General features: G+C 36.7%; 1 protein-coding gene and 2 non-coding genes across 10 annotated transcripts in view; all 3 read right to left on the reverse strand.

The window, feature by feature from the left end:
• The window catches only part of CNOT1 (CCR4-NOT transcription complex subunit 1), a 102,344-nt gene that overhangs the window by 21,242 nt on the left and 53,339 nt on the right, over nucleotides 1-27,763 (reverse strand). For 4 of the 8 annotated variants that reach the window (XM_078438837.1, XM_060650621.2, XM_060650618.2 and 1 more), the window contains exons 11-30: nucleotides 26,460-26,630; nucleotides 25,914-26,041; nucleotides 23,116-23,356; nucleotides 21,444-21,563; nucleotides 20,080-20,202; nucleotides 19,718-19,869; nucleotides 13,501-13,651; nucleotides 12,106-12,307; nucleotides 10,980-11,126; nucleotides 9,465-9,589; nucleotides 8,744-9,030; nucleotides 7,622-7,700; nucleotides 5,434-5,664; nucleotides 4,980-5,120; nucleotides 3,872-4,051; nucleotides 2,213-2,329; nucleotides 1,766-1,876; nucleotides 1,369-1,446; nucleotides 1,003-1,180; nucleotides 17-147 (exon numbers count right to left, since the gene is read on the reverse strand). In XM_078438837.1, the coding sequence (XP_078294963.1) occupies nucleotides 17-147; nucleotides 1,003-1,180; nucleotides 1,369-1,446; nucleotides 1,766-1,876; nucleotides 2,213-2,329; nucleotides 3,872-4,051; nucleotides 4,980-5,120; nucleotides 5,434-5,664; nucleotides 7,622-7,700; nucleotides 8,744-9,030; nucleotides 9,465-9,589; nucleotides 10,980-11,126; nucleotides 12,106-12,307; nucleotides 13,501-13,651; nucleotides 19,718-19,869; nucleotides 20,080-20,202; nucleotides 21,444-21,563; nucleotides 23,116-23,356; nucleotides 25,914-26,041; nucleotides 26,460-26,630 (3,093 nt within the window). The remainder of the gene's footprint in view (nucleotides 1-16; nucleotides 148-1,002; nucleotides 1,181-1,368; nucleotides 1,447-1,765; nucleotides 1,877-2,212; nucleotides 2,330-3,871; nucleotides 4,052-4,979; nucleotides 5,121-5,433; nucleotides 5,665-7,621; nucleotides 7,701-8,743; nucleotides 9,031-9,464; nucleotides 9,590-10,979; nucleotides 11,127-12,105; nucleotides 12,308-13,500; nucleotides 13,652-19,717; nucleotides 19,870-20,079; nucleotides 20,203-21,443; nucleotides 21,564-23,115; nucleotides 23,357-25,913; nucleotides 26,042-26,459; nucleotides 26,631-27,763) is intronic. The other 4 variants (XM_060650622.2, XM_060650619.2, XM_060650623.2 and 1 more) reach the window with 2 other exon arrangements.
• Nucleotides 3,075-3,216, reverse strand: LOC132691428 (small nucleolar RNA SNORA46). Its single transcript, XR_009615776.3, has one exon. It is a non-coding gene; the product is annotated as a small nucleolar RNA SNORA46 (small nucleolar RNA).
• Nucleotides 13,064-13,199, reverse strand: LOC132691429 (small nucleolar RNA SNORA50). Its single transcript, XR_009615777.1, has one exon. It is a non-coding gene; the product is annotated as a small nucleolar RNA SNORA50 (small nucleolar RNA).

Genomic DNA, 27,763 nt, shown 5'->3' on the forward strand with positions numbered 1-27,763 from the left:
AGCAGTTGTTACTTACTGTTGGATTTAAGGTAATGTGTGGTGCCAGGCCTGCAAGGGAATAGACATTGATGTCGTGGTAGCTGTACTGTGGCTGTGGTGGAACTGTGGCTGTACAAGTGGTACTGGTAGCTGGTGTTGTAGAAGTTGCTGAATGTTAAAGAGATAAAATAAGAGCTAATAAAAAGCACATTTCTTGACTTTGCTACAAAATCAAGGCATTAGGCAGTCTTTAACTGGATTAGTCTCTTGGGGGTGGGAGTGGGGGGTGAGAATGGCATAGGTCTCATTTTTCCACCCTAAATTATAACAAAAAAATTTCTATTGTTTTAATACAGAGATTTGAACAAAGTATGTAAAGCTATGTCAGTGACAATACCCCTGCAAAATACCCTTTGCAGTTGCAAAGAAATCAACTGTGAGGACATGCTACAAGCCCAAGACTTGTTATCAGCAAGCCCAAGACTTGTTGATAACTCTTCATTATAGACGTCTCTTTCCCATCTAGGCTGTTCTCTGGTTACAGTTGGGGATTCTTAGCTACTGACGAATGAGACAGAATGACAAGCTGGTTTATTCTTACACACCTCCTAATCTTTCATTCAATACTTCTATAGCCCCCACATTTCCAATCTATGATCCACGTATAATAATCCGCCCCCTGGGCAGGTCTAGCTGGTAGTCTGGCTACCATGTGAGGAGTAACACAGGCCCACCGTGCCATGCAGTTCTTTCTGATCTCAAACACTCTAAAGAATCAGCCGGCTTAGTTGGGATAGGATTAATGATACTTAGTTAAGAATACCATTAAGAATTACCCAGATGAATTCTGGAACTGAAGACAATACCTAGACATTACTAACTTTTCCTTAATAATTCAGATGGCTCACCAAAAAGTATACAAAATTTCAACACATTACGCGGAAAATTAGAACTTGCTACATGCATAAAGATGTACCATTTAAGAAAATTCTGGTAAAGCAGAAGGCTAATTATCACACTTACTTGTGGTTGTGATGGGAGGGAGCTCTTCTGGCTGCTTGACATCTTTCTTTGGAGCAGAGAGTTGCTCATCTAAGTTCTTTAGGCGATCTTTATCCTTTAGGAGGTTTCCAGGTTTTAGCTCATTGATGTCTAATGCAAGGTTCTTGCAGAGGACCTCAATCTCAAACTTCAAGTTTAACTGCATAATTCAAATTATTGGAATTTTGAAAACAAAAATGTAGTTTTATTCACGATATATACTATTCTCATCCAATTGTTACAGTGCTTCTTCCCCCCCACCTCCCCGCAATTCTCCGCCTTTCCTGTAAATTTTAATAATGTGAAGGATTAAGGAAGTTTCAAAGGATAAAGCAGCAACAAATGTACCTTTAAGTCATGTTCCTGATGTAGCTCTGCCAATACATTCATAATTGCCATCGTCCAGGGGTTGGGTGGCCTAAAAACCTAAAGAAAAGCTATTATGTTAAGTTGGTCCCCAAATCATCCTTTAATTCGCATTATTTAAAATACTTAGGCACTTATACCTGTGTGCCCATAATAATCTATATCATAATTTAGAAAACCATCAAAACCCAAAAACATCCATTAAAATTAGAGTTATTAAATGATGCTACCTTAATCTCTCACATTGGAAATCCGAGTTTCCCTGAGAAAGACTGAACTAGCTCTATACTCAGAACTAAGGATATAATCTCGTACCCTTTTGCTGAAACAGACTAACTCTTACAGATTAACCATCAATAAAATATTAAAATCTACTCACCACACTGCGAATGCTAGATTCTAAGACTTTGGCAACAAAGGGCACTACATAGAGCAACTCTTGTTGTCCTTTAACATAAGCCTCTAGCAGCAAAGATTTTACATCCAAGTCCTAGAATAAGAAAAATATTTTTAAAAGCTGGGAATATACTTCAAAACCCCTCACAAAGCACCAAAGAAAGGTATTTTGCAAACTCATTCCCAAATCAGGAATCAATATAATATGACCCTTGCCTTACAAAAAAAGGGTGACAACCAGACCTTACTGGCTTTTATTGTGCTCAACAATACAGAATCATGAGCATGCAATTACAGATTCAAAACATGGGCTAAACTCTTACAAACACCCAAAATCATTAAAACAGTCCCAAATACAGTCAAGACTTTTAGACATAATATGCTATATGAACATTCTCAATTTTTACATGAACCTCTGGCTGGAACTCACAGTGTGTAAGATGGGTTTATTTTTAGCTAACGTGATCATTCCTAGCCAATGTCCCAAATTCTTCAGCAAAGAACGATCTGAAAAATTGGCTGCAGCTTTATCAGAGGTCAGGAGCACCTGGTATAGGATTAAGAAATATAGAAAATAAGTTTAAGAAAAAATTCTCAACTGAATGTTTGAGAATTCCCTTTCATCCAACATTAAAAACAAGACGTCAATTCTGAGAACATACCCCAAAGTAGATCTACTCCATATTATTAGAGTGTAACTATACAAGGTTAAGGGGTCATGTATAGTCCTACAGAAAAGTATTTTAAAACTGAAATTTTTAGCTAGGTTTGAAGCAGGCACCCAAATGCAAATCTATTTTGAAGAGCAAAATTCAATTCAAATGATGATTAAAGCTACGGTTCTAAGGCCTTCAAGACAACAAGCATATGAAGAAATGTAACCAAGATCGCAGTATCTACTACAACCTTTTAGTATTATCCAGGTCACTATGTATCTCTAGAGAGAACTAAAATAACTTTCTGAAATACATTATAATAATGCTAAAGTGCTTCCTTTAAAATTTCTGGATTTAAATCTAGATTTAATTACCTATCTATTTCATTAATTCTGTAGTTCTTACTTTCCTAAGGGGGACAGAAACATCACATGAGTGTGTTTTGGGGCAAGCATATACATCCATCTACTACATATTACTTCTTAATTTATGGCTATAAATTTAAAGTTGTAATTTAAATTTGTTTAAAAGAATCTTGAAATTTTGCTCCAGAATATGTAGAAACTTTTATATCCCAATCATCATTGCCATCAGATTAAAAAAAAACAAAAAACAAAAAACAAAAAGTGAGTATAGTTATGTTCCTTAACTCTACAGATCAACAGCAGAATGGCACAAAGTCAGCTGTGCAACACAAAGAGCCAGGAATGAATTATTTTGCACTACAGCATAACCAGGAATGGGAAAAATTTCCATCCACAGGTTTAAATATAGTGCTGGTTCCTAAGCCAATGCCCAAATCATTCATCAAAGAATGATTACAGCTATATGATAGGTTTTCTTGAAATGTTATTCCTCCTGAGAAATAAAATACCTAATTTCATGAAACAAGCGTTAGCACATTAGGAAAACTTTGACTCTAAACTGCTCAGAATCCTTAAAACAGCTATCCTACAAATAAGTCGAGAGTCTAAAGATATGTGGCACTTAAGAAGACATAAAAGACTTACTGGAGCATTGTCTTTGTAACAGTTAAAGTTATTAACAACCTAAATATCCATTAGCAATAAACATCCATACAATAGATTTCTAGAAGACTATTTAAAAAAAAAAAAACAAAAGTGAGGGACTAGAGCTAAGAGCATATTACAAATTAAAAGCAAGTTGAAAACATAAACAGAGGACCAAGAATTAAAACCATGCATGAAATGATGAAAACAAATTTAGAATAATATAGCTACTTTCAAAGTAAACAGTATAGAGTAGATCTTCATGAAATTCTTCGTGAAATTTAGTTCCGTATCTGAAACAAACCCTAGATAACTTAGAGAAAAAACAGCCAATAAATACCTCCCCCCAAAATTTTGCTTGTACAATCAAGTATTTCCAAATTCAAAACAGTAATGAAAAGGAATAGAAGAACTAAATTTTACTTTGATGTTTCTGTAGGTCTCATTCAGAACCATCTTATTAAATTCAGGGTTCTTCAGCGTGTCAAGGAAGTTTGAATAGAGGCTGTGAAAGTTTGGCTCAATACTGACTCTCTTCATAACCAGGTATTGTGAAACCCAAGGCATAAATTCTTCCTTCACAGTTTCCTTTAGTTCTTCAACCTAGCCAATCAATATGACACAGGAAGTACACGGTTAAAAGATGATAAAATACAGCTTTGTGTTTCTTCTATGTAAACAATCCTATACCATGTGGCTCCTTGCAAAATTAGATGCTAAAGCCCCATGTTTCATCTCCCCCCACATGAGACATATGCTATGAAGTATAATATATTAAATTCTTGTTAGTACAAAGTCAATCATCTCTCAAACTGTGGGTGACTACGACTAAAACATTTATGGTTCCTTTCAACTTTAAGTCCCTCACCCTCACCTTACCCAACTCTCAATTTGATCAAACTTGCATATATTGCTAATGTACAGCCTACTGTTAACAGACTTAACACCAGAACCATATTTTCCTAAATTTCTATCTCCAGGAATCATCTCTAAAGTTTGAAATTTCTCTTCCAAAAGGACACTAAAGACTTATTTTACTCATAATCAATTCTGGTGGGATTTTGAAAGATGGTACATACATAATATCTCAAAACCTACTTGTTTAGGCTAATCTTACAGGCTAAAACAGGCATTTCCAATGCGTTATTATATAATCTTGAAAGAGAAGAATCTCTTCTTATGCTCTGCACAAGGTCTACCTCAGTTACTAAGCACCTAATAATAGCTCTGAATGGTCTCTGGGAGGACATGAGTTGTGATGAGGTACAAATGACATGTTCCATCATGATGAGATCGTGTAGTTTACTTCAAAAGCCTGTAAAACTCACCACAAAACTAGTACTATTTAATGGCTACAAAAACCACAGCCACTAATTGTATATCTGTATTCCCTTTGCTTTGATTCTATTACTTCAATCTTTAAATCTTTAAAGTAAACTGAGTATTTAAAAAGGTGCAGAAATCCCCCAACCCACTAGGGATAAAATAGATAGCATTCGCAATGATATATAAACTATTATATCATGCTCACCTTTTGTGTCATATTCGACTGTGAGAGATTATTGAAGATAAAAGCAATTTTCTCTTGGATATTTTCTGGGGGCTCTACAATTCTCTCAGTTTGATCTGTGGCCACAAGCAACGTATCTATATTTGTAGTATTAATAGAAGGCTAAAAACACAAAGTACATAAAATAAATGAACTGAAATACCTGTTTGACAAATCCCAGGGGAAAATGTATACATATTTAATATAAAACATATACATGGTATATATGGCTGTGCATTGGAACTGTTGGCAAGAATACATGTTGAACTGTTAATAGTGCCTGCCTCTGGGAAATCTGGGGGAGATACAAAGGGAGAAATGTTCATCTTTATACTTTACTAGGCATGTGCTGTTTATAATAAAATTAAAACACATGCTCACTCCTAGATACATTTACAACATAACAAATCCGAGAAAAGAAAAAAGATCTACTTACTGGCACATCTTTCTTAAAGCTGACTCCGGTTGGCCTGGTGACTGTAACCGTTTTAGCAACAGTGGTGGTTGTTGAGGTGGTTACCATCGTGCTAACCTGACCAGCAAGGGGAGCTTTTGCTGGAACCTGGGCCTGAGCCTGGGCCTGAGCCAGTGCAATACTTCCAGGGGTTGTGATAGAGCCCTGCATTTTCACAGGAGGATCTCTAGACTGCTGTCCATACTCAATATACTATAGGGGTAGGGAGATGGAAACACATTAAAAGAGTTCTTAACAAAAACTGAAAATTCTGAATTATACTCCCCTGACTTCTAGCAAGGGAAAAATCATTTCAGAAGATTCTTCTGGCTCATCTATAACCCTTACTCCTTGCCCCATTTTGGTCCATATTTCTATACGTAATATATGTAAGTGGATACCAGGGGCTCTTTAGGAAGTAAAATATTAATGTGTCTTAAAAATTTTATGAGAACTAGTCTAGCAAAACAACGTTCAAAACACCCACCAATGCTTGCATATATACCTCCGTAAATCCCTTAATATATATAAACCTTAACATTTTTAAATTTGTACAATAAACTGATCTCTTTTAATGAACACTGATGAGAAATCTAAGGCCTAAAAAATACATGGTAATGTGAATTATCTCTCAGCAAAGCTATCACTACAAAACAAACACACTGTAGAAAGGCAAGTCAGTTCTAGAAGGTAATAAGCAAGACAGCAAACTTTTTTTTCCATTTCAGACCATTTGACCTTTCTCCATACAAATTAGCAAACTGACATAGGGATCCTGATCCTATTTCCAGCGGTCCATGCCTGAACAAAACAAAAACTACTATCTAGGTATATGATAACTTTATTCAAAAAAGGAGATTTTCAAGTAAGACAGTCTCTGAATAAAGTATAGCGTCTTAAAGTACACAGATGAAAACAATTACCTCTCTCTCTCTCTCTCTCTCTCTCTCTCTCTCTCTCTCTCGCTGTCTTGTTACAAGGGGTGGTGGGGACCACTGTTTTCTGTGATCATGCCCATGCCCCTCTCCTGGTCTCCACTTACCTAAGATCTATATTCCCACCTCTGAATTCCAAACATATTTTACTGTGGTAAGCCTCTGACTTCTCATCTTAGCTTTACAAAACTCTGCTTTCCTGTATAGTTTTCAGTATTACAATACTGGCATATTCTCCCATCCCCCTCAGATGAATAAGTAACACTCACACCTGTCACTCCATAGGTCTCCTAGGTTAAGCCAACACAAAAACCCTGGCCTCCTACAAACAAACCCAGCAGCACGAGGTAGAAAACACTGGACTAAATTCTAACAAAAATTAAAAGTAGGTTCAAATTCTGATCTGATTCCTTAAAATATGATGTTATAAAGCCATTTTTCAGCTTCATGTAAAATAACAATAAAAATTAATCAATTTTCTTGTTCTCTGGGAGTAGACTTTGACTAAAGCCAAGACAAAGGTATGAATAATATTAGCCAATTAACCTAAAATCACTTACTAAAACAATAGTTGACAAATCATGTAAAATGGCTTAAAACTATAATCTCTAGGTCCATTTCCTCAAGGACTACCTCTCTCCTTTTAAACAAGTATATGAAAGGACTCTAAGCAGGTAGTTAAGAAGGCTGTTTTTTTTTTTTTTTTTTTTTTTAAGTAATCTCTACACCTAACATGGAGCTTGAACTCACAATCCAGAGAGCAAGAGTCACATGCTCTACTGACTGAAGCAGCCAGGTGCCACAAGCAGGCTGTAGTTTCAAGAAACACTTGTCTTAGTCTTATATGAAACAGCTCTGGCTCATATTAACATTTAGATCAAAGGAACATCTTTATTTATTTTTATCCAAGATTCCCACTCCAAATACTTTATAGAATCAGGCAGGAATTCTTAATAATAGTAAAAGATGTCTATACTTCAACAGCATTATCAGGCTTAAGTACCTGATAAAAGCCTTTCATTAAATGAAGCAAAACCACTGCTTAGAAAAGATAATCCAAGAATGACATTTTTTTTCATGACCTATCATTAAGCTGCCTAATGAGCACCAAAAATATGTATGCTTATAACATGCCAATCATTAAGAAATCTCAATGCCAGTCCCAGCAAACCCAAAATCAAATTAAAATAAACTCTCCAACTATTAGACAGATTTGAGGTATCAGACACACTTACCTCCTGTAAATGATGTGGAAATTGCATAAAGTGACTGATAGAAGCCAAGTGCTGACAATACTGGGGATAGTCCTTCAATCTGCCAATAAAATATTCATTCATTCATTCATTCTTTTCATGTAAGAACAGAAGCAGCACAATTAACAAATTTTTTTCCAAATGCTAGTCTAAGCCACTGTCCTCATTCTACCTTGGAAACACCTTATTTGAAGAGAATGCCAAAGAACACAGAAGTAGAGAGAAATATTGATGAATTTCACTCTTTTTACATCAGAAAACAGTATCTATGGGGCACCTGTGTAGCTCAGTCAATTAAGCATCTGACTTTGGTTCAGGTCATGATCTCAGGGTTCGGGAGTTCAAGCCCCACTTTGGATTCACTGTGGTCAGTGCAGAGCCCACTTCAGATCCTCTCTCTCTCTCTCTCTCTCTCTCTCAAAATAAATAAATAAACTTAAAAAAAAAAAAAAAGAAAAAGGAAACAGTATCTTTTTTAAAGGTCCTATTTTCAGTTACAATTACAATGAGCCACTAAAACTGCTACCCAGAACAACTCCAAATGTTAACCAAAAAATGGAGAAACAATTCAGAGTTAATCCATACAATGGAATAGTATCCAGCTATGACAAGGAACAAGTACTGAAACATGCAGTAATACAGATTAATTTCAAAAGATGGGTAGTAATTGTAACAAGTTAGACTCACACACACCGTGTACCGGAAAAACTAGAGAGAAAGCAGATTAGTGACTGCCAGGGGTCAAAGATGGGGGAAGGTGAACTTGTACAAAGGCAAAACAAGAGAATTGCTTGGGAGTGATACAAATATTCAGTATCTTGATTGTGACAGTAGTTACATAACTGTATAAATTTTGTCAAATTCAAAGAACTGTAATATAAAACAATGACTTAGCCCTCAATAATCAACAAAAAAGTATTTCGGTTTATACTTTTCCTACCATTTATTTCATAACTGTAATGAATTGTTTTCACTTCTTCCTCTTCAACTTTATACTGTTAAGATATATATAATGATGGGGCATGGCAAGAACTAGGTTGTATATGATAGTTATTATTTCTTACACTAAAAAAGAGATGCTTCATAGGAAACCTATTCACTCACCTATTTTTAAATCTATCTAGTGCAGCAATCCCAAAATAATACATTTTGGATCCAAAAGGCTTGCGTAAGGCTTCAAGAACATATCGCAGGGCCAGACCTAGTGCCATGTAAGTGACCAGTCCTTTTTCGATTATCCCACCAAACAAGCAGGCAGTTATATGTAACTCTTTATCAGGGTATTGGGGGAAAAACCGATATTCTTCAAATAAGTTCCTCAACATACAGTTAAATACTTCTCGTTCCCTCTTTATGGTAGAGTCTTTAAACCTCTGTAACATTTCTAATACCTAGGAAAAACAAGACAAAAACATTCATAAAGGAAACTATTATGAAAAGCATTCTTCAAAGAGTTCTCAAAGAATTGTTAAAAAGAATAATATAATTTAAAAATAAAATCTTTTTTTTAAAGCAGGGGAGGAGGGCGCCTGTCTGCCTCAGTTGGAAGAGCATGCGACTCTTGATTTGGGGGTCATGACCTCCCCCACAGGGGGTTATAGCCCTGTGTCAGGTGTAGAAAAAATAAATATACTTAAAATATTTTCAAAAAGAACCGTCAGGCAAAGCATTTAACAAAACACTTGAGCTTGAGATGAATGTTAAGATCTGAAATGGTACACAGACATATCATAACACGATCAGCTGAATTTCCAAACTCTTTGAAAAGGGCATTTATTTAAGATTTACATAAACCATAACGTATAGGAACATCCTAGACACTCACCTCATCAACAGACATAGTTGGATGTGGTGGATGATTATATATTCTCTGAAAATAGCTGTTTGCTTCATCATCTATCTCTTTACTAAAGTGCTGATTTGCCTCTGGCCACACCTGAGACAAGTCCGCTGTAACAAACAGAAAGGCAACCCACTGGGCATTTAAGCTCTTTCCCCACTTCCCCATGAGACACACAGAAAGCCAAAGAGAATAATATAGTTTTCATTTTAAGGGAGAAAATGAAGAAATTATTAAGTGGCCATGGTTCAGTATTCAAGTATTTTAACTACATAAAAAAGATTTTAACAAAATTGCCTTACAACTATAGTTCTACCTTAGTATTTTCTTCATCAGGCTTTATCAACCTGTGAAAGTCCACTACATTCAAATTCACAATGCACTTACCCTTAATACCACCTCACTTGACGTTAACAAGTCTTTTACTACTTTTTAATAAAAGTGACATCTGGGGCACCTTGGTGGCTCAATCGGTTAAGCATTCGACTTCTTGGTTTTAGCTCAGGTCACTATATCACAAGTTCATGTGATCGAGCCCCATGTGGGGCTGTGCGCTTACAACACAAAGCCTCCTCGGGATTCTTTCTCTCCCCCTCTCTCTCTCCCCCTCCCCCATTTGCATTCGCTCTCTCCCAACTCTCTCAAAAAAATAAACATTTTTAAAATGTTTTATTTTTTAAAAAATGACATCTAGGAATTATCAATGCATGTGCATGACACACTGATGTAAACACAAAGCATGCTACAAAACATTAACATTCAGACAAGCCTTTCACACTAACATTTTCAAGTCAACTGGTATAATTTCAAATCCTGTACAATGCCTATTTAGTCCCAACGAGATGGGTATTTATAAGTAAATGATACTTATGTATTTACAAAGAAGACTTCTGACTTTGAAAATTACCTTACTAAGGAGGTAAAACTTTAAAAGCTGTTTTCCAAGTTACATCATATATATGGTGATATTTATTATATATAATGCTATATAGATCATAAAGCTTTAATCTTAAAATAAACTGCTTTATAAACTACCAACCTGAAAGAAGAATCTGAAATTCTCATGGCTGCTCTTGATTTGTTTAAAAAAACAAAACCAAAAACGAAGACCACCACACCAACACATATTTATAATAAATATAATATTTATATACATATATTTAAACTGCTAAGTCTTCTTTTTACTGTATTTCTTACTTGTAGACTAATGATCCTAAAGGATGCTACTTCTTATTAACCATCATACTGTTCTAGCAATCCGATCAAAGGTGGAGTGATACCTCAGTTTCTTATTTTAATAAATCAAGTTCATAAATTAATTCCCACTGATATAGAAGGCACATCAACATATGGCCCTACTAACAATATATTAAAAGAAGTCAACGTTTTTGTCCACATAACTCTGGGCCGTCCATAAATCTAGGAAGAACAAATTGGAAATCTAAAAAGCTTTATGTGCATCAGTCATACTTCACAATCACAGACAACACTACCACTTACAAGGTTTCATCTTACTCTGCTGGAATGTAGGCTGGTTCAGTCCAGAGGTGCCCAGTTTCCTCTGTACAAAAGGGTCGTTATTCACTGCAGGGAGTCCAAGAGCCCCAGTTCCTATACCAGTCAGGCTGCCTGTGCCAAGACCACCTACTAGAAAGAAGGAAGGCAGCCAGAAGTCTTATCATTATTCATATTCTTGAATTTACATCAGAGATACAGGTTCTTATTTTAAAAGTCCGGGTCTTTCTTAATTCCCTCACAATGTCTATTTAATTTTACAGAGAAACTGAACGAATAAAGAGATGAAAATGGACAATGCCAGAATTTCTTCAGCTTTTAGAATTATTCATGTATTTATATTCTTAATAAGATATTAATACACAAATCCTTAACTGTACATTCTCATATGTGGTATGATACATAAGGTAGTAAAAGTAAAGGGGAACTGGCTTGCTTCTCCCGATGACTGAATATCAATTTCTTGCTACTATATTCCAGTTAACATGAGCCAGGAGGCCTTCCCTATTCCTCAACTCTAGCAAACAGAACTTAAGTTAGGACTTTGCTAAGAAGCTTTTACCGAAGTAACTCTGACTTAAATCAACAATCAGGGCTAGAACCACATAACAGCAGTGTTAATTAGGTTACAGAGTCAAAATGCAGATACCTTAAGACAAACAAATTACAGAGGTGGGGGTGAGGGGTGGGGGTGGGATGTGACCGTTACTTCAACAGAAAAGTTCAAAGCTAAAATAATCTGGAAAAAACTGAAAAGGGATTTACCATCACTGTCAAGGTAGGTGAGGTAGAATGAAGCAGAACATATACCTGAATCTCATACATAAAAGATTTTTTTTATTATACTAACTGTAATTTATAAAGCTTGCAGAATATGTGATTAGCACACTTGTTACTGTTTATACTATCATTTGGTAATACAGGATCCTTACAATGTGAATGAATTAATATTGTAATAGTATAGTTTTCTCTTCCCAGCTGTGAAGGTTGAAGTAACCTTCACAATTTAAACAGCTTTCACTTTATCACAATGACTCCAAACACCTTACTACACACTAAAGCACAATGAAACTTACAAATGATCTGCACTTCCATCCGCCACCCCACTTACCTGGAAGCTGTGATGAAAGTCCTCCAATACCACTGAATGCAGTTGTCTGGTTTGGGGTTGAAAGGGGTGGAAATGCTTTTGCTGGTGACTGAGGGGTACTGAATGCAGAACCCAAATTTGGAGGAAAACCCTGCATACTCTGGGTGTGAGGGGCAGCTGAACCACCTATACTAAGAGATGCCATTCCACCAAGAGGGTCAATCTGAAGAAAAACATTATAAAAATGTATTAAACATACTTCAAGCACATGCAGATTTATGACACAAGAAATCTTTAGCTCTTCATATGCTTAATAAATTACAAAACCCCAAGCAATCATAACTAAATCCCGACATCAAGTCAAGTGTGCCAGACATTGTTCTTACTACATCATAGAGAAGGTTTAAAGAGTTATTAGCCTCCACCAAAGTACCAGAGCCATAATGTGAGGGATAAGGAACTTCAAGAGTTAATGTTTAAGACGAACTGCCCTGCAGCCATAGCACTAAACACACAGGACAACTGTTACATTAGGTCTTTAAAATTTCCAACAAGCCCCTTTACAACAGAAACAATCTCTCGAACTACATTATTTAACTTCCAACACAATAAAAGCTTAGCAATTAGAAATAAATCTTCCACTCAAAACAAATAAATCTACTCAAAATTTGAGGATCTTAAGGGTTGGAGGAGATCAGCTCTAATTTAAAGCAAACAAAAAACAAGGTATGCTATTCACCACAACATCTTTTAAAGTATCTAAAAACTGCACTTCCGAGCTCCTTGGTTCGTGGCATTATTTCAGACCTTTATGACTACAGAAATGGTACATAAATGCCTTTTATAAAGCGGCCATTGAAGAATTACTAAACATTCTTTTTTTCTTAAACCCCAATCTGCCAATCAATGCAGATGAAAACAGAAGTGGAGTATGTTGCTCCCAGAGAGAAGGGGGGTGGTTGGTGTCAGGGAGTAACTTAAATGTACCTTGTTTTTAAAAGAGCAGTTCAGTTGAGAGCTGAAGAGCCCCAGTTATAACAAGTCCTTATGCTCTAGCACTGTTGCTTGGCCCGTGAAGCTACAAACAAGACACATCAGGTTCAAAGGCAGTGCTTATTTCTCAAGTCTAAGTTATTCTTATTTTAAAAAGAAGCCCTTACCATTTACCTAAAGAAGCTGTCTTGTCTCTTTCCTCTCAGAGACAGGTTCTATTTAATGATTAAAGTCTATCCTCAACTACGTTGCCTATTTATAGATCTCCTTTAAAATGTAATAGTGGATGCTAGACATGCAGGTGTCTAAAAGGTAATAAAGTCAGACAAATTTTCCTTTGAGTAGATTACTAATGATGTAGAAGTTTATTCTATTCCAAGTCTATGAACAAATGCAGACATACCAGTTGTAGCATTCACTTACCTGAACAGGAGAAATGGCATCTAAGCTGCTAGCACTAGGAGGACGTCCTTTTGGCATAACTCCAGGTGGTGGCTGTCTGGCTTTATTCATAACATTACTGCAATTGGCTACCATGGTGAGGATGGTTTCTGATAACTCCTGAGAAACACTCCTAAAGACAGAAGAGTGAAAAATATCACTTGCTACTCCTTGGAACACCTATATAAACAAACCTGATTTTCTAATAAAGAAAACCTGCTAGAACATATGGCTACATTTCCACCATACCCCACGTCTTTGTATCCATCACTAATCACTAGGATTTTCTGAGCACAGCTCTCTCTTGGAGATCTTTAATTACTTTTTTTTTTTTTTTTAATTCTATTTTAGAGATAGAGTGCACATGCACAAGTGGGGAAGAGGGATGGAGGGTGGGGAGGAGAGAGAATCCTAAGCAGGCTCCATGCTCATCATGGAACCTGATGTGGGACTTGATCTGATGACCTTGGGATCATGACCTGAGGTCAAATCAAGATTTGGACACTTAACCAACTAAGCCACCCAGGTGCCCCAAAGATATCTAATATATACCTCTGAAACTAAACCTTGTGTACAGTGCAACTAATAACTTTTAAATGTTTTTTTTTTTTAAGTTTATTTTTTGAGAGAGAAAGCATACATGTGTGCGTGGGAAGGGCAGAAAGAGGAGGAGAGAGTCCTAATCAAGCCCCTTGCACTGGGGTGGGGCCCTACAAAGGGGCTCCAACTCAGAAACCATGAGATCATAACCTGAGCCAAAACCAAGAGTTAGAGACTTAATGGAGTCAACCCAGGCACCCCATTTAATGTAGTTTTATGTTTTCTTTTTCTAAATGTGACTACTTTTACTTCTTGATGCCAATAGTTAAGATTTCAAATTCAGAGATAGCTAATGACATGAATCCTTTCAGATTTTAAAATATTAAAAGCTGGGTATATTAGATTGATAAAATATGGTTAATTAAAATATTCCATATTATTCTGGAAAAACTTTCTTATATTTCACACAATTTCAAACTTAGAAGAGGCTAACTAATATTATAAGAAACTCCCATAAATGCTTCACCCACTAGTTAGTTACATTTTGCCCTATTTGTTTAGCCATTCTTTCTACTGTCTCCTCCATGAAGTTTTTAAGGTTAGATACATCACATATCTTTTATTCCTAAATACTTCACTATGTATTTCCTAAGAACAAGGACATTTTCTTACACAACCACGTGAAATAATAAAAATAAGAAAATTTAACGCAGATAAAATTAAACAGGCCATGTTACAATTATATCAATTGTTGGGGTGCCTGGGTGGCATAGTCGGTTAGGCATCCAACTTCAGCTCAGGTCATGATCTCACAGTTCGTGAGTTCGAGCCCCACGTCCGGCTCTGTGCTGACAGCTCAGAGCCTGGAGCCCGCTTCGGATACTGTGTCTCCCTCTCTCTGTGCCCCTCCCCCACTCACACTCTTGTCTCTCGCTCTCTGAAAAAGTAAAGATTTTAAAAAAAAAAAATGTAAAAAAAATTATATGAGTTGTTCCAATTATGTACTTCACTGGTACTTTACCCTTGAATCATGATCCAATACACTGCACTGAGCTGTCACCTCTTTAGTTTCTTTCATTTTTTTAATGTTTATGTTAGAGAGAGAGCGCGAGTGCGAGTGTGCACGCGCATGAGCGAGCGTGCGTGCATGCATGCATGCATGCATGCAAGCATGGGAGAGGCAGAGAGAGAGGGAAACACAGAATCTGAAGCAGACACCAGGCTCCGAGCTGACAACAGCAACCCCAATGCAGGGCTCAAACTCACAAACTGTGAGATCATTACCTGAGCCGAAGTCGAACACTTAACCGACTGAGCCACCCAGGCAACCCTAATTTCTTTAAACTGGAAAAAATTCATCAGCTGTTATTTGCCTTCTTCAAGTTGATTTTTTTTTAAATATGTATTTTATACAACGTCCCTTACTTTGAGTTTGTCTGATATTTTAGATACGTTTATGGCAGGACTACCACAGTAGTTACATCGTATTCTTCTCAGTGCATTATTTTTTCAAGTAATTCTATGCCCAACATGGGGTTCAAACTAACAAACTTGAAATCAAGAGTCGCATGCTCTACTGAATGAGCTAGCCAGGTGCCCTTCATGTTTTATTATGAGGCATATTATACAGAGAGCTGGTGATCACTTTGATCAAAGAATTAATGTGGCATTTGCCAGTTTTCTCAATAAAACATTACTACTTTTCCCTTTGTTAATTTGTGGGGAGACACTCTATAACTAGCTGACTGCCCTGCTCCTGAAACATTCACTCACTACTTTCAGCATCCACTAAATTTTGTAACTCCATCATAATTACTTATTTATTAATTGGAAGAACTTTCCTTCTTTGGCATTTATTTTTTTATCAGTAACGATTCTAAAAACGTTACACGAATTATTTCATTCAATTCTTCAAGAAAACAGGTACTTCTAATCAACAAAAGAAACTGAAATCCAAGTCAGGTAAACTACCTCCCTACACACACACACACACACAAAAAAAACCATTTTATCCAATTTCAATATGCCCTTAAATTTACAGTATTCAATTTATGATTATTTAATTTCAGGTAGATTAAAATATATAAATGTAAGAGTCAAAACTCTAGACTTTAAATTTTAGAACATTAAGAACTTAGCAGGGTTTCTCAAATGTTGTACTATTAGCACTTTGGACTTTGTTGTGTTGTTTCTATTGTGCACTGTAAAATGTTTACCAGCATCCCTGGCCTTTACCCAGGAGGTGCCAACAGCACACTTGTCTCTGGTTATAACAATCAATAACACTGTCTTATGACTCTAAGGAAGCAAAATATTCCTTGATTGAGTACACTGAGTTAGGGATATACATGTGTAAATTTTTTAAAAATAAGGCAAGGCAAAATAAAGTTCAAGATCTGTGTGGGAGACGGAAGAAAACAGGACTGGAGAGGAAGACAAAGAAAGACAGCTTCAAAAATGTTACAGTTGAAGCTGCAGAATAGACTCACACCTGTTTATTATACTTCAGAACTTACAAAAAAAATACATAGTACATAAGCAAAAAACGGTGTAGTAAAGACCTCCATATATTCTCTCCCCTATAAAAGTAACTTAAAAAAGTGGCAAAAATTGTCACAATCAACTTTATCAAAACACTGGAGACTAACAGCTTACAACAATCCAGGAATTTTTACTCTAGAAAGAAAACTAAACCTTGGTAATAAAAGCTTTCTGCAATCTTAAATTACTTTATTCCCAGCCCCCTCAAGCTGCACAGCTGCCTTGAGAACTAATAGTTTACAATCTCAGAGAAAACCAGCAGCCTGACAGCCATAGGAGAGGGCTCGGAAGTGGCTTGAGGCATCTGCAAAGCCTCATTCTTAGAGAATTGCCATTATTTTACCAGAGGATTCCCTGTGAGACCACAATGGCAAGATTATCTTTATCTGACTTAATAGCTGGCCAAATGCAAATAGCGTTTTCCTCTTGAGGTATCTGAAGGAAATATTTAAAGGTAATTGTTTTAATTTTCTGGCTCCCTGGGATAGAAGTTAACAGTCTGAGCAAACAATAGGTTACCCAAAAAGCTTAAAAGGAAAATTTGGGAATAAAATTCCCATGGATAGAACTGTGAAAAACACTCATTTTCCCAGGGAACCAAGAAGTCCTCACACATGTGTAGAGTGCTGCCAATACCTAAATCTGTAATATTCCCCTGAAAGACCTAAAAAGAACCAAGCTCTCACTTGAAGTTGACATTTAGGCTCTAAGAAGAAAATTAAGGTTAACAAGTTGTCAAGTAATTGACTTAGCTGACCACAAGGCTACCCAGAAACTTCAGCGGCCAAACATGACAAAAAAAGACTACTACAAGGGCACCTCACTGGTCAGTTGGTAAAGCATGAGACTCCTGATCTCAGGGTTGTGAGTTAGAGCCCCACATTGGGTAAAGAGATTACTTAAAAATAAAATCTGAGGGGTGTCTGGGTGGCTCACTAAGGGTCCAACTTGGCTCAGGTCATGATCTCAAGGTTCACAAGTTCAAGCCCCGCATAGGTTCTGTGCGGACATCTCAGAGCCTGGAGCCTACTTCAGATTCTGTGTCTCCATCTCTCTCTCTGCCCCTCCCCCCCCCCCTTGTTCTCTCTCTCTCAAAATAACTTAAAAAAAAAAAAAAAAAATCAGTAACAAAATAAAGCCAGGTAATTCCCAAACACATAAAAATTAAACAACCTATTCTCATGGGTCGCAGGAAATTACAAAATACTTTCAGGTGAAAATGAAAACACACAATACCAAACTTAAAGCATTTCATAGGTGGAAATTCAAAGCCATAAACACCCCAATTAAACAGGAACAATCTCAAATGAAAAACCAAACTTTCCACCTTAATCAGGTTTAAAATGTTCAAACCAAATTCAAAATAAGGAAGGAAAATAATAAAGTTGACAGTTGGAATAAATGAAATGGAAAGTAGAAAAACAAGAGAAAAACAAAACAAAAAGTTGCTTCTCTGAAAAGGTCAACAAACTTGACATACGTTTATCTAAAATGACAAGAAATGGGTGGGGGAAAAGGGAGAAGAGATTCAAATACTAAAACCAGGAAGTGAAAGACAGGACTATTACTACCAACCTTAGAGAAATGAAGATGATAAAGATATAGTATGTAAGAACGGTATGCCAACAAGTGAGATAACCTAGGTGAAATGGACAAATTCATAAACTGCTAACATTGATCCAAGGGGGGAAAAAAAAGAAAATATGCAGAGATACATAACAAGATATTGAATTAGTAATTAAAAACTACCACAAGAAAAAGCCTAACACCAGATGGATTCACTGCTAAATTCTATGAAACATCTAAAGAACTGTTACCAATCTTTCTCACAAAAATTAAGAGTTAAGAACACTTTACCAATTCATTGTATGAATCCAAGATTACCCTGATAATCAAAACCAGACAAAAACAACACAAGAAAACTACAAAACAATATCCCTTAGGAATATAGATACAAAAATGCTCACCAAATACTAGCAAATTGAATTCAGCAGCATATAAAAAGTATACATACACAAAGACTGAAGTGAAATTTATCCCAGGAATGCAGTATTTTTTAACATCCAAATTTCTATTAATATACTACAACAGAATAAAAAACAAAAACAAGATCTTCTCAAGAAAGGTAGACCAAAGTATCTGACAAAACACCTTAATGATAAAACAGGCTACTAACTAGAAGTAAAGGTAAGGAAACCTCAACTGGAAGGGTATCTACGGAAACCCACAGCTAACATCACACTTGATGGTGAATAAGGAATACTTTCCTTATAAATTCAAGAACAAGACAAGAATGTCTGCTCTTGCCATTTCTATTCAACATTAGACTGAGGTTTACACTAGAGAAAATAAGCAAGAAAAAGATGGAAAAGGAAGAAATAAAATTCTATTTGCATATGACATGCCTTGTACAAAATATTTAACAATAAATACAATAAAACAAGTGTAAGACTTAAACACTGAAAATGAAAACATTCCTGAAAGGAATTAAAGACCTAAAAACATCTCAGATTCATGAATCGAAATACTTAGTATTTTAAGATGGCAATATTCCCCCAAAATGATGTAAAGATTCAACATTATCCCAGTGGGCTTCTTCATAACTTCGCAAAAATCAACAAGCTGATCCTAAAATTCACACGGGAATGCAAGGGACCCAGAAGAGCCAAAACAATACTAAAAAAAGAACAAAGTTGGAGGACTCGTATTTCCCAATTTCAAATCTCACTGAAAACCTATGGTACTGGCATAAGGATAGACATATACAGAACAAAGAATCCAGAAATAAAACCCATACATTATGGGCAACTTATTTTCCAAAAGACCATTTAAAAGAAAGACCAGTCTCTTCAAATGGTATTGGGATGACTGAACTTCCTATGCAAAACAATGAAACTGGACCCCACCTCACATCATATACCCAAAAAAAAAAAAAAAAAAAAAAAAAATCCATTCAAATGGAAAGAATATGTATTTTGAGTATTGTACTCTAAACTTAAAACCACTGGATTATCTAAACTGCTGTCACTTACACTCGTTCAACCCTTATTTTCCAAAACAAGTTATTCATAATCTAATTCCAGTACTAAACAGTCATATTTAAGCATGCTCTTCTTACCCTGCACAAGCTTGTAAACAGGCCAACATTGTTGCCAGAGTTTCTGGAGGAAGTTGAGCACTTTTGGGCTGATCTTTCTCTGGGGCAAGTCCACCCAAAATAGAAGGGCACCGTCTCTTTAAAAAAGTCATACATGCCTGGATAAAAGGCTCCTGGAAAATATAAAGTTTCTTGGTGTATCAGATATTGATCTTAACTGCTTTCAGATTTAAGATAAACTGCTTTCAGATTAAAGACTATTAAAGACAGTATGACTAAAATCCACAAAATAACATTCCACTGCCATTTAAAAAGGTTGTTTATTTAGCTATTTTAGGCATCAAAATTTAAGAGAAGTAACAAATGGGACAAATCCTGCTTACTCCATGCTCTCGAATTTTATCTGTGAGCCACTTGTCAAGTTTGAGGTATTCACGACGCGAAGCAAGTGCAGCAAGGTCAATAACAAAGGCAAATGGAGTACCATTTAGCAGCATTGACAAGGCCTAAAGCAAAAGAATATCAGAAACTGTAAGTCAAGCAATTAAGTATCTTTCTATCACTCTGTCCTATTTTGTTTCCTGCTTTTATTTTCACAAACAAGTCTAAACAAAACATTGCTAATATTTTCTTGGTCATATTTTTTTTAAAGCTTACTACAATTCAGTGCTGATTTAGTTCTTACTTAAAATAAGATCACATTTCAAAGGTGGGCATATGACTTGACCTCCAAAATAACTTTACCCTGTATTTCTTAAAATAACTAAACCTAGGGGCGCCTGGGTGGCGCAGTCGGTTAAGCGTCCGACTTCAGCCAGGTCACGATCTCACGGTCCATGAGTTCGAGCCCCGCGTCAGGCTCTGGGCTGATGGCTCAGAGCCTGGAGCCGTTTTCCGATTCTGTGTCTCCCTCTCTCTCTGTCCCTCCCCCGTTCATGCTCTGTCTCTCTCTGTCCCACAAATAAATAAACGTTGAAAAAAAAAAAAAAATAACTAAACCTAAATCAGAGCATACGATGCATGAAAAAGTATCCTTACTCCATTTTTAAAAATCTAAAGTCGGGCTTATTCTAACCTAAGCACAACTGCAATATCAGTACTATGCACCTACTGGTCAAAGACATCAAGAATCAGAGACTATTTGTGAAAAGATTCCATTAATGTTAATGAAATCTGCAAAGGGTGTAAAACCCAACCAGTTTCTCCACAAATTATATCTCACAGATCTACATCTGAGGCCAGTTATCACTTGTTTTAAAATAGCCTTGCAGGGGCGCCTGGGTGGCTCAGTCGGTTGAGTGGCCGACTTCGGCTCAGGTCATGATCTCACGGTCCGTGAGTTCAAGCCCCGCGTTGGGATCTGTGCTGACGGCTCGGAGCCTGGAGCCTGGAGCCTGTTTCGGATTCTGTGTCTCCCTCTCTCTGACCCTCCCCCGTTCATGCTCTGTCTCTCTCTATCTCAAAAATAAATAAACGTTAAAAAAAAAAAAAAAAAAAAAAAAAAATAGCCTTGCAACTACCATAGAAGACCAAACAAAATTCAGTCAAATGTAAACAATGAAAACATTTCTTACGTTTCCAAAACCACTGTTCCAATCCCTGTCTACTTACAAAGCAAAACTATAAAGCTCAACATAAGCTACCTAAGAGCTAGTTATATTTGATTATCCCTAAGGTATCTAGATAACATAAAAAGTCTGTTTTTTCATTAATAAATAAAAATGTCAGCCTGTCCCTCCAAGCTCACCTTCAAGTCCTGGGCCACATCAAGTATTCGAGACAATTTGGCCTGGTCATACTGCTCCCCTCGCATGTACCATTCTGCCATTGCATGCATGATAAGTTGGCGGATTGAGGGAGACTGTCCCTAAGAAAACAGGGGTTACATATCAATAATGCTAAACGTTTTCACAGGCACTAACATGAATGCCCAGCTAATTTTACTTGTTATATTTACAAAAAATTGAGGTGCATCAGTTCAAGCCTCAAGCAGTGACTGCGGTGACATTCTTTATAGGAAAGTCAAGTTATTTCCACATCTTCCAAATGAAAGCCTGTTCCTAAACCTTGGGTCATATAGTCATTTAATAAATGTACTTCTCCTATAAAACATAGGCCAATACATTTTCAAACAGATTATGGTGTGAACATGAGGGCACATGAAATTTGTTTAATTCCTTACTAAGTTATAAATTACTAGTCTATAGATTTAAAAAAGTAGTTTAAGGTAATCATTTCTCATGCTGCACAGTGTAGTGTTCAATCAGTATTTCTGGGAATGGTACTTGTACATTCTAAATCTACCTATTTTAACAAATAAGAATGTTCCTTTTTTTTTTTTTTTTTTTTTTTTTTGGTGATTATTCAATTTCCTTTTTGTCCAGAAAACATCCTAGCTTTGAGAACTGATCTAAAGTTTTGCAGCTGAATGAAACCAACAGTCGTAGTTTAGCAATCGATTCTCATGGAAGCAATGGCAAGGCAATTGCTAGCACTGTATCTAAATCACTTTCCAGTAACTGTCTTGAGGCAACAGCAGGTTCAGGTGAAACAAGTATTCAACAAGAAGTGAGGAGACGCAGCTCCTTTCTACCTGCCCTTTGCACCTTATAGATGTGGTGAGAAAGACCTAAAAAGGTCTGGGCAGCAAACCTTGTAAATGGCTGCTAAACATTCTGTCAACTCTAAGTTTACCATGTAAGTTGAGTCCCTAGAAATGGAGGGCTGACTGACAGCATGGAACTAAAGCTAACATTTTTCATTTATAAATAAGAGTTTAATGTTTTAAAAGCACTTACATATAATGTAAACTACACTGAGAATAAAAATGGTTAAAGAAAAAAAAACAAAAACAAAAAAACAACCAGCCAGAAAAGAAACTTGATGTAAAGTAGTTGATGACTGTTTTCTACCCGCCTAAGCTTCTCCATTTGTTATTATTAAAAATATAGGCTAGTGGGAGCAGGGGGAGGTGCAATGGACAAGAAAATATTTACATGTTACAAATTAGGGAAGGAAAGCAGCATAGGACTTAAAAGTCATTGCAGCAGAAACTAAAATAAAATTTAGATGCTGAATTTGGATAAAATAGAAGATGTCAAATTGACCTGTGATCTTCTCCCATTTACAGTTAAAAAGTGACAGGAGTACCTTCTGCTTCCACGATAAATAATTAAGCTCATTACTGTTACCAAATCATAGTGGTGCCCTAGTAGTGTGGAGCTTTCATGATATTGATTTTTTAACTGCCTTCTTATTCTTTAAAGTTTTATACTTTAACACCCACATGATGCTAAAAGATAAAATAGGCTTCATGAAAGTGCAACTTTTCCAAAGTGTCATATTCAAGATTGACAATTTAGTTTGAACATCTTCCACAGAATGTCAAATATTAAGACAAAGAAATATTCATGTCTTACCTGCCCATGCCACGCATAGTGCAAAATAATAGCAGAGTTAGGATGGTTTCCGAGGAAAATTGGCATCAGAGTGGAGATGAGCTCATGGCGCAAGGTGTGCCAAGAGGTGTTGATCTGTAGTAAGGCCAATACCAGCATGTCTGGACAGTGTTTAATAGGGAAGCTGAAGAGCTGTTTAACTTGCTCATATTGCCCCACCTCTGCAAGCCTCAGAAGAGATTCAATCAAATCCAAGCTCTTCCTAACAAGAATGGAAGTAAGATACTCTGTCAATGAAAACATAAGTATACAAAAATCCATTTTCCAAATAAGTCATACCAACTATCATGACAAAACTGAGGGGTCATCTATTAATATTTGAAAAATATTTAAATAGTGTTCATATTAAAATTATATACTAGTATATCACACTAATTTCAGAGATAGTCCAAGTTGACAGTAAGTGGAGAGGCAACACTACAGACCACTGACATAATCATGGATCCTTCTTATCAAGGAGGTATCATTGAAGATTTTTGTGATTAGCGTGTAAAATAGAAGCAAACAACATCACAGGGTTTAGAAATGCTCAAAAATGGAAAATACAAACATTGACCTAATTTATACACTGAAAAATTTTACACAAAAATACAGCTGGACACTTACTTTGATAATGAAAAGGTATAACTTCAGTGCCCCCTGATATCACCCAAGTTCAGAGGTCCACACATCCCATATGCATTATTCTTGCCCCAAGAAGCTGAAAGTGGTTGACTTTATTTTTTTTTTTTTTTAAACATTTATTTATTTTTGAGACAGAGAGAGACAGAGCATGAATGGGGGAGGAGCAGAGAGAGAGGGAGACAAGGAATCCGAAGCAGGCTCCAGGCTCTGAGCTGTCAGCACAGAGCCCGACGCGGGGCTCGAACTCACGGACCATGAGATCGTGACCTGAGCCGAAGTCGGCTGCTTAACCGACTGAGCCACCCAGGTGTCCCATGAAAGTGGTTGACTTTAATCAAACATCAAAATTTTACTCTACCCATAGTGCATGAAAACTATGGAGACAGAGATCAAACTAAATGCCATCAGGAAACATATACCCCATACTATGGGGTATTCTAAAGGAGAAATTATCCGATTACTTCATCAATCAATGGCAAAAGTTATATTTATTTCTAAAGTTTATTTCTGAGAGAGAGTACGGGGAGGCAGAGGATCCAAACACAGCCTCAGCACTGACACCAGCAAGCCCAAAGCAGGGCTCGAACTCACAAACCATGAGATCATGTCCTGAGCCAAAGTCAGACACTCAACTAAGCATTCCAGTCACCCCTAAAAGTTATTATTTTAAAAAAGAAGAGTGAGAAAAGGAAGACTTACAGAATAAACTATATGAACCCTGTCTGGACTCTTACTCATACAAACTGTTAAAAGACAATTTTGAGACAGACTTGAATGTACAGCTATGTTAAGGAACTGTTAAATTTAATATGACATTTTAGTTTCACAAAATAAACACTGCTATATACATTAGACTTAACAGAAAAAAAAAAATCAATCAAGCCTACAGATACAATTTTGCTAGCACCTGGGAAAAGGATACACTTTCTTTTTTTTTAAGATTCATTATTTTTGAGACAAAGAGAGAATCCCAACCAGGCTCTGTGCATTCAGCACAGAGCCCGATACAGGGCTCAAACTCACAAACCATGAGATCATGATCCAAGCCAAAATCAAGGTTGTATGCTCAACCAACTGAGCCATCCAGGCACCCCAAGGACACATTTTAGAACAAACTACTGCTTGGGGTCAATCTTTCAGAACAGGGATCAGCAAACTGCATCCACAGACCAACCTCACCCACTGCCTATTTCACGAAATGTTTTCTGAGAGAGCTACATCTGTATTTATACTGTGCTACAATAAAGAGCTTATTAAGTACTTGCTACAGGAGACTATATGGTCAGAAAACCCAGATGTTAACTAAATCTTCACAGGAAAAGTTTATCATCTCTTCTTGACTTTAGAAGAACTGGAAATATCAAAAGGGCTTTAAACTGCCCTAAAAAACCCACCCATAGCACCCAAAATGCAGAGAATCATCTGTTCCGTGTCAGAAAAGGATCTCAGAAAACTTGAGTTAGGAAGAAGAGATAAGAAACATAAAGTAGTACCTTTGGGGAGCAATCAAGCCCATGTCCCCTCTGTTGAGTAAGTGTGTTAGAGTGTGTTAGAGTGTTTGAGAGAAGGGGGGGGAGAGGGAGAGAGGGAGAGAGTATGTGTAGTGTGTAGTGTGTGTGTGTATTTCAACAGTAATGGAAGTACTTTCACCATCCTTACCTCATATTCCTAGAGAGGAGTGACTTGAGTTCCAGGAGAAATGTACTGGGCCAAAGTCTGATTCTCCCTCAGAAATTAGGAATTGGAACTCAAATAAACTAGGTAATTTAGCTGAAAGGATTAGAATGGATGGTTTGGCCATCTTGAGCTACTTACAAAGGAAAGAAAGCAAGTAAATCTGTAGGCAGAAGAAAAGGATCTAATCTAAAGGAGAAGTACAAACCTCTTTTCCAATATTTGACAGTTTCAGAGAATACCCAGTGGCAGACCTTAGAGAGGAAAAAATGTAACTATCTAGTGACAATGGGACTAAAATTAGATTTTTATCCATTAACACCCATCTAAAAATTTAAAGTCGGCTCACTAAAAATACTGTTTCAGTAAAACCTTTTAACTATGTAGTTGCTCCCTATTAATTTTCTACTGCAAAAAAGCACAAGTTATCCTTTCAAGAAACGCTAGAGGAGAGTGTTTACCATGTGGCAATTTCTCGATTGTCATCCTCTGGTGGTGCTTTCAGAATATCGGTGGCAACCGTATGACAGGGATAGTCAGCAAAACAGAAGATCTCTGGATTTATAAGGGAATGCTGAATAAAAGAGAGCTGGAACAAGAGGAAAAAAGTCCTTACCACCATAAATGACTGCAAATGCTATGAAAATCTGAAACATTTTCATTCAGCTAATCTCAATCTTAAGGTTACTAGAATGACAATTTCCCTTTAAAACATTAACTTTCTGCTCTTTTGAAGCCACAGACAATTCAAACAGATGAAAGGTATGAGATAAAATGGTGCTGGAGACAAATAGTTGGGGAAACGGTTTGCTTCACTTAGTTTGATTAGTACTAAACTACGATAAACCAAGATAATAATCTTTCCAAAACTGACAGTCTCTGCTATTCTGAACTACACAAAACAAATTCTATTTTAAAAGAATGTTTTAATCAATGGACAGATGGCACTACATAAGGAATAAGTCATTATGTGCTTCCTCTTCCAAAGCTACACACCATCAGCTCACCTGGCCTTCTGCATGTTTCCAAGGTCTATATATGAGGTCGACTGGGAACACTTCCATTCCTAGACCCCTCTGAATGCCATAAACCACATTATGAAGTCCTTTACTATCACGAATTTGAAATCCAGGATGGTCCAGTTCGTAAGTTACTTCCTTGAAATTCAAACTCGGGTTCTAAAACAGAAAAACATTTCAAAATCGAAAGAATGAACAAAAACTGTAAACATTTTTATGCTTTATCCAAAGAGCCAAATTAAATCTGAAATTAAATTAAAATGTTCTAATTATAAACTCAAAATAATCATTATCTGGCATTTCTAGAGACTTAGAAAAGTAAATACTTCATATTCAAAGTAAACCAGCTTTTCTAGTGAGGCACTCCAACCTTTCAGCTCATGACATATTTCTGACTATGGGAGTATGTAAAAGGGAACTCTCTTTCCCATACTTAGTTCAACTAACACTCCCATCCCAGTCTGGCAAAACTCTTAAATCAATGACTCGGTTTTAAGCCAAGATTCTACTAACTTGGAACAAAGTAGCAAAGGTAAATCAATTATCCCAAATACCATTATTTTTAAAAAGGAATTTTTAAGTTTATCTTTTGAGACACAGAGAGAGACAGGGCCAGCTTGGCAGAGAGTGAGGGAGAGAGAAACCCAAGCAAGGTTCCATGCCATCCACACAGAGCCCACGTGACTCAAGCTCACAAACTATGAGATCATGGCATGAGCCAAGATGAAGAGTTGGATGCTTACCCAACTGAGCTACCCAGGTGCCCCTCCCCAAACACCATTCTTAATTAACTAAAGATCTCCCCAGAAAGTATACCAATTGTTATCAGGAAAAGTGGTTTAAATTCTTTATGTCAAAATGATTGAAAATTCCATTGAAAAAACGTTCTATGAAAAGGTACTCAAAAAAAATCAGTATGAGACTCCTTAAGAAAACACAAAGCAAAGTTAACTAGTTTATAGAAGATAATTTACCACTCTGCACAAAGTACTAAGTTTATTTTATGCTTAAGAAGAAAGAGGCTTTGTATTTAAAACTCTTCAAAGCATCATGGTCAGTTTAGTTTTGCTCCAAGGTGACCCCTTTCAAGTCATGAAGACATTAATGCTTGCTTGTTATAAAAGTAACAGTACAGGGACGCCTGGGGGGCTCAATCATTTGAGGGTCCGAATCTTGACTTCAGCTCAGGTCATGATCTCAAAGTTCGTGGTTATCAAGCCTTGCGTGGGGCTCTGCACCAACAGCACGGAAACTACTTGGGATTGTCTCTCTCCTCTCTCTCTGCCTCTCTC

The sequence above is a fragment of the Panthera onca genome, chromosome E2 (genome assembly GCF_046562875.1).
Source record: "Panthera onca isolate mPanOnc1 chromosome E2, mPanOnc1 haplotype 2, whole genome shotgun sequence".
Taxonomy (NCBI): Eukaryota; Metazoa; Chordata; class Mammalia; order Carnivora; family Felidae; genus Panthera; species Panthera onca.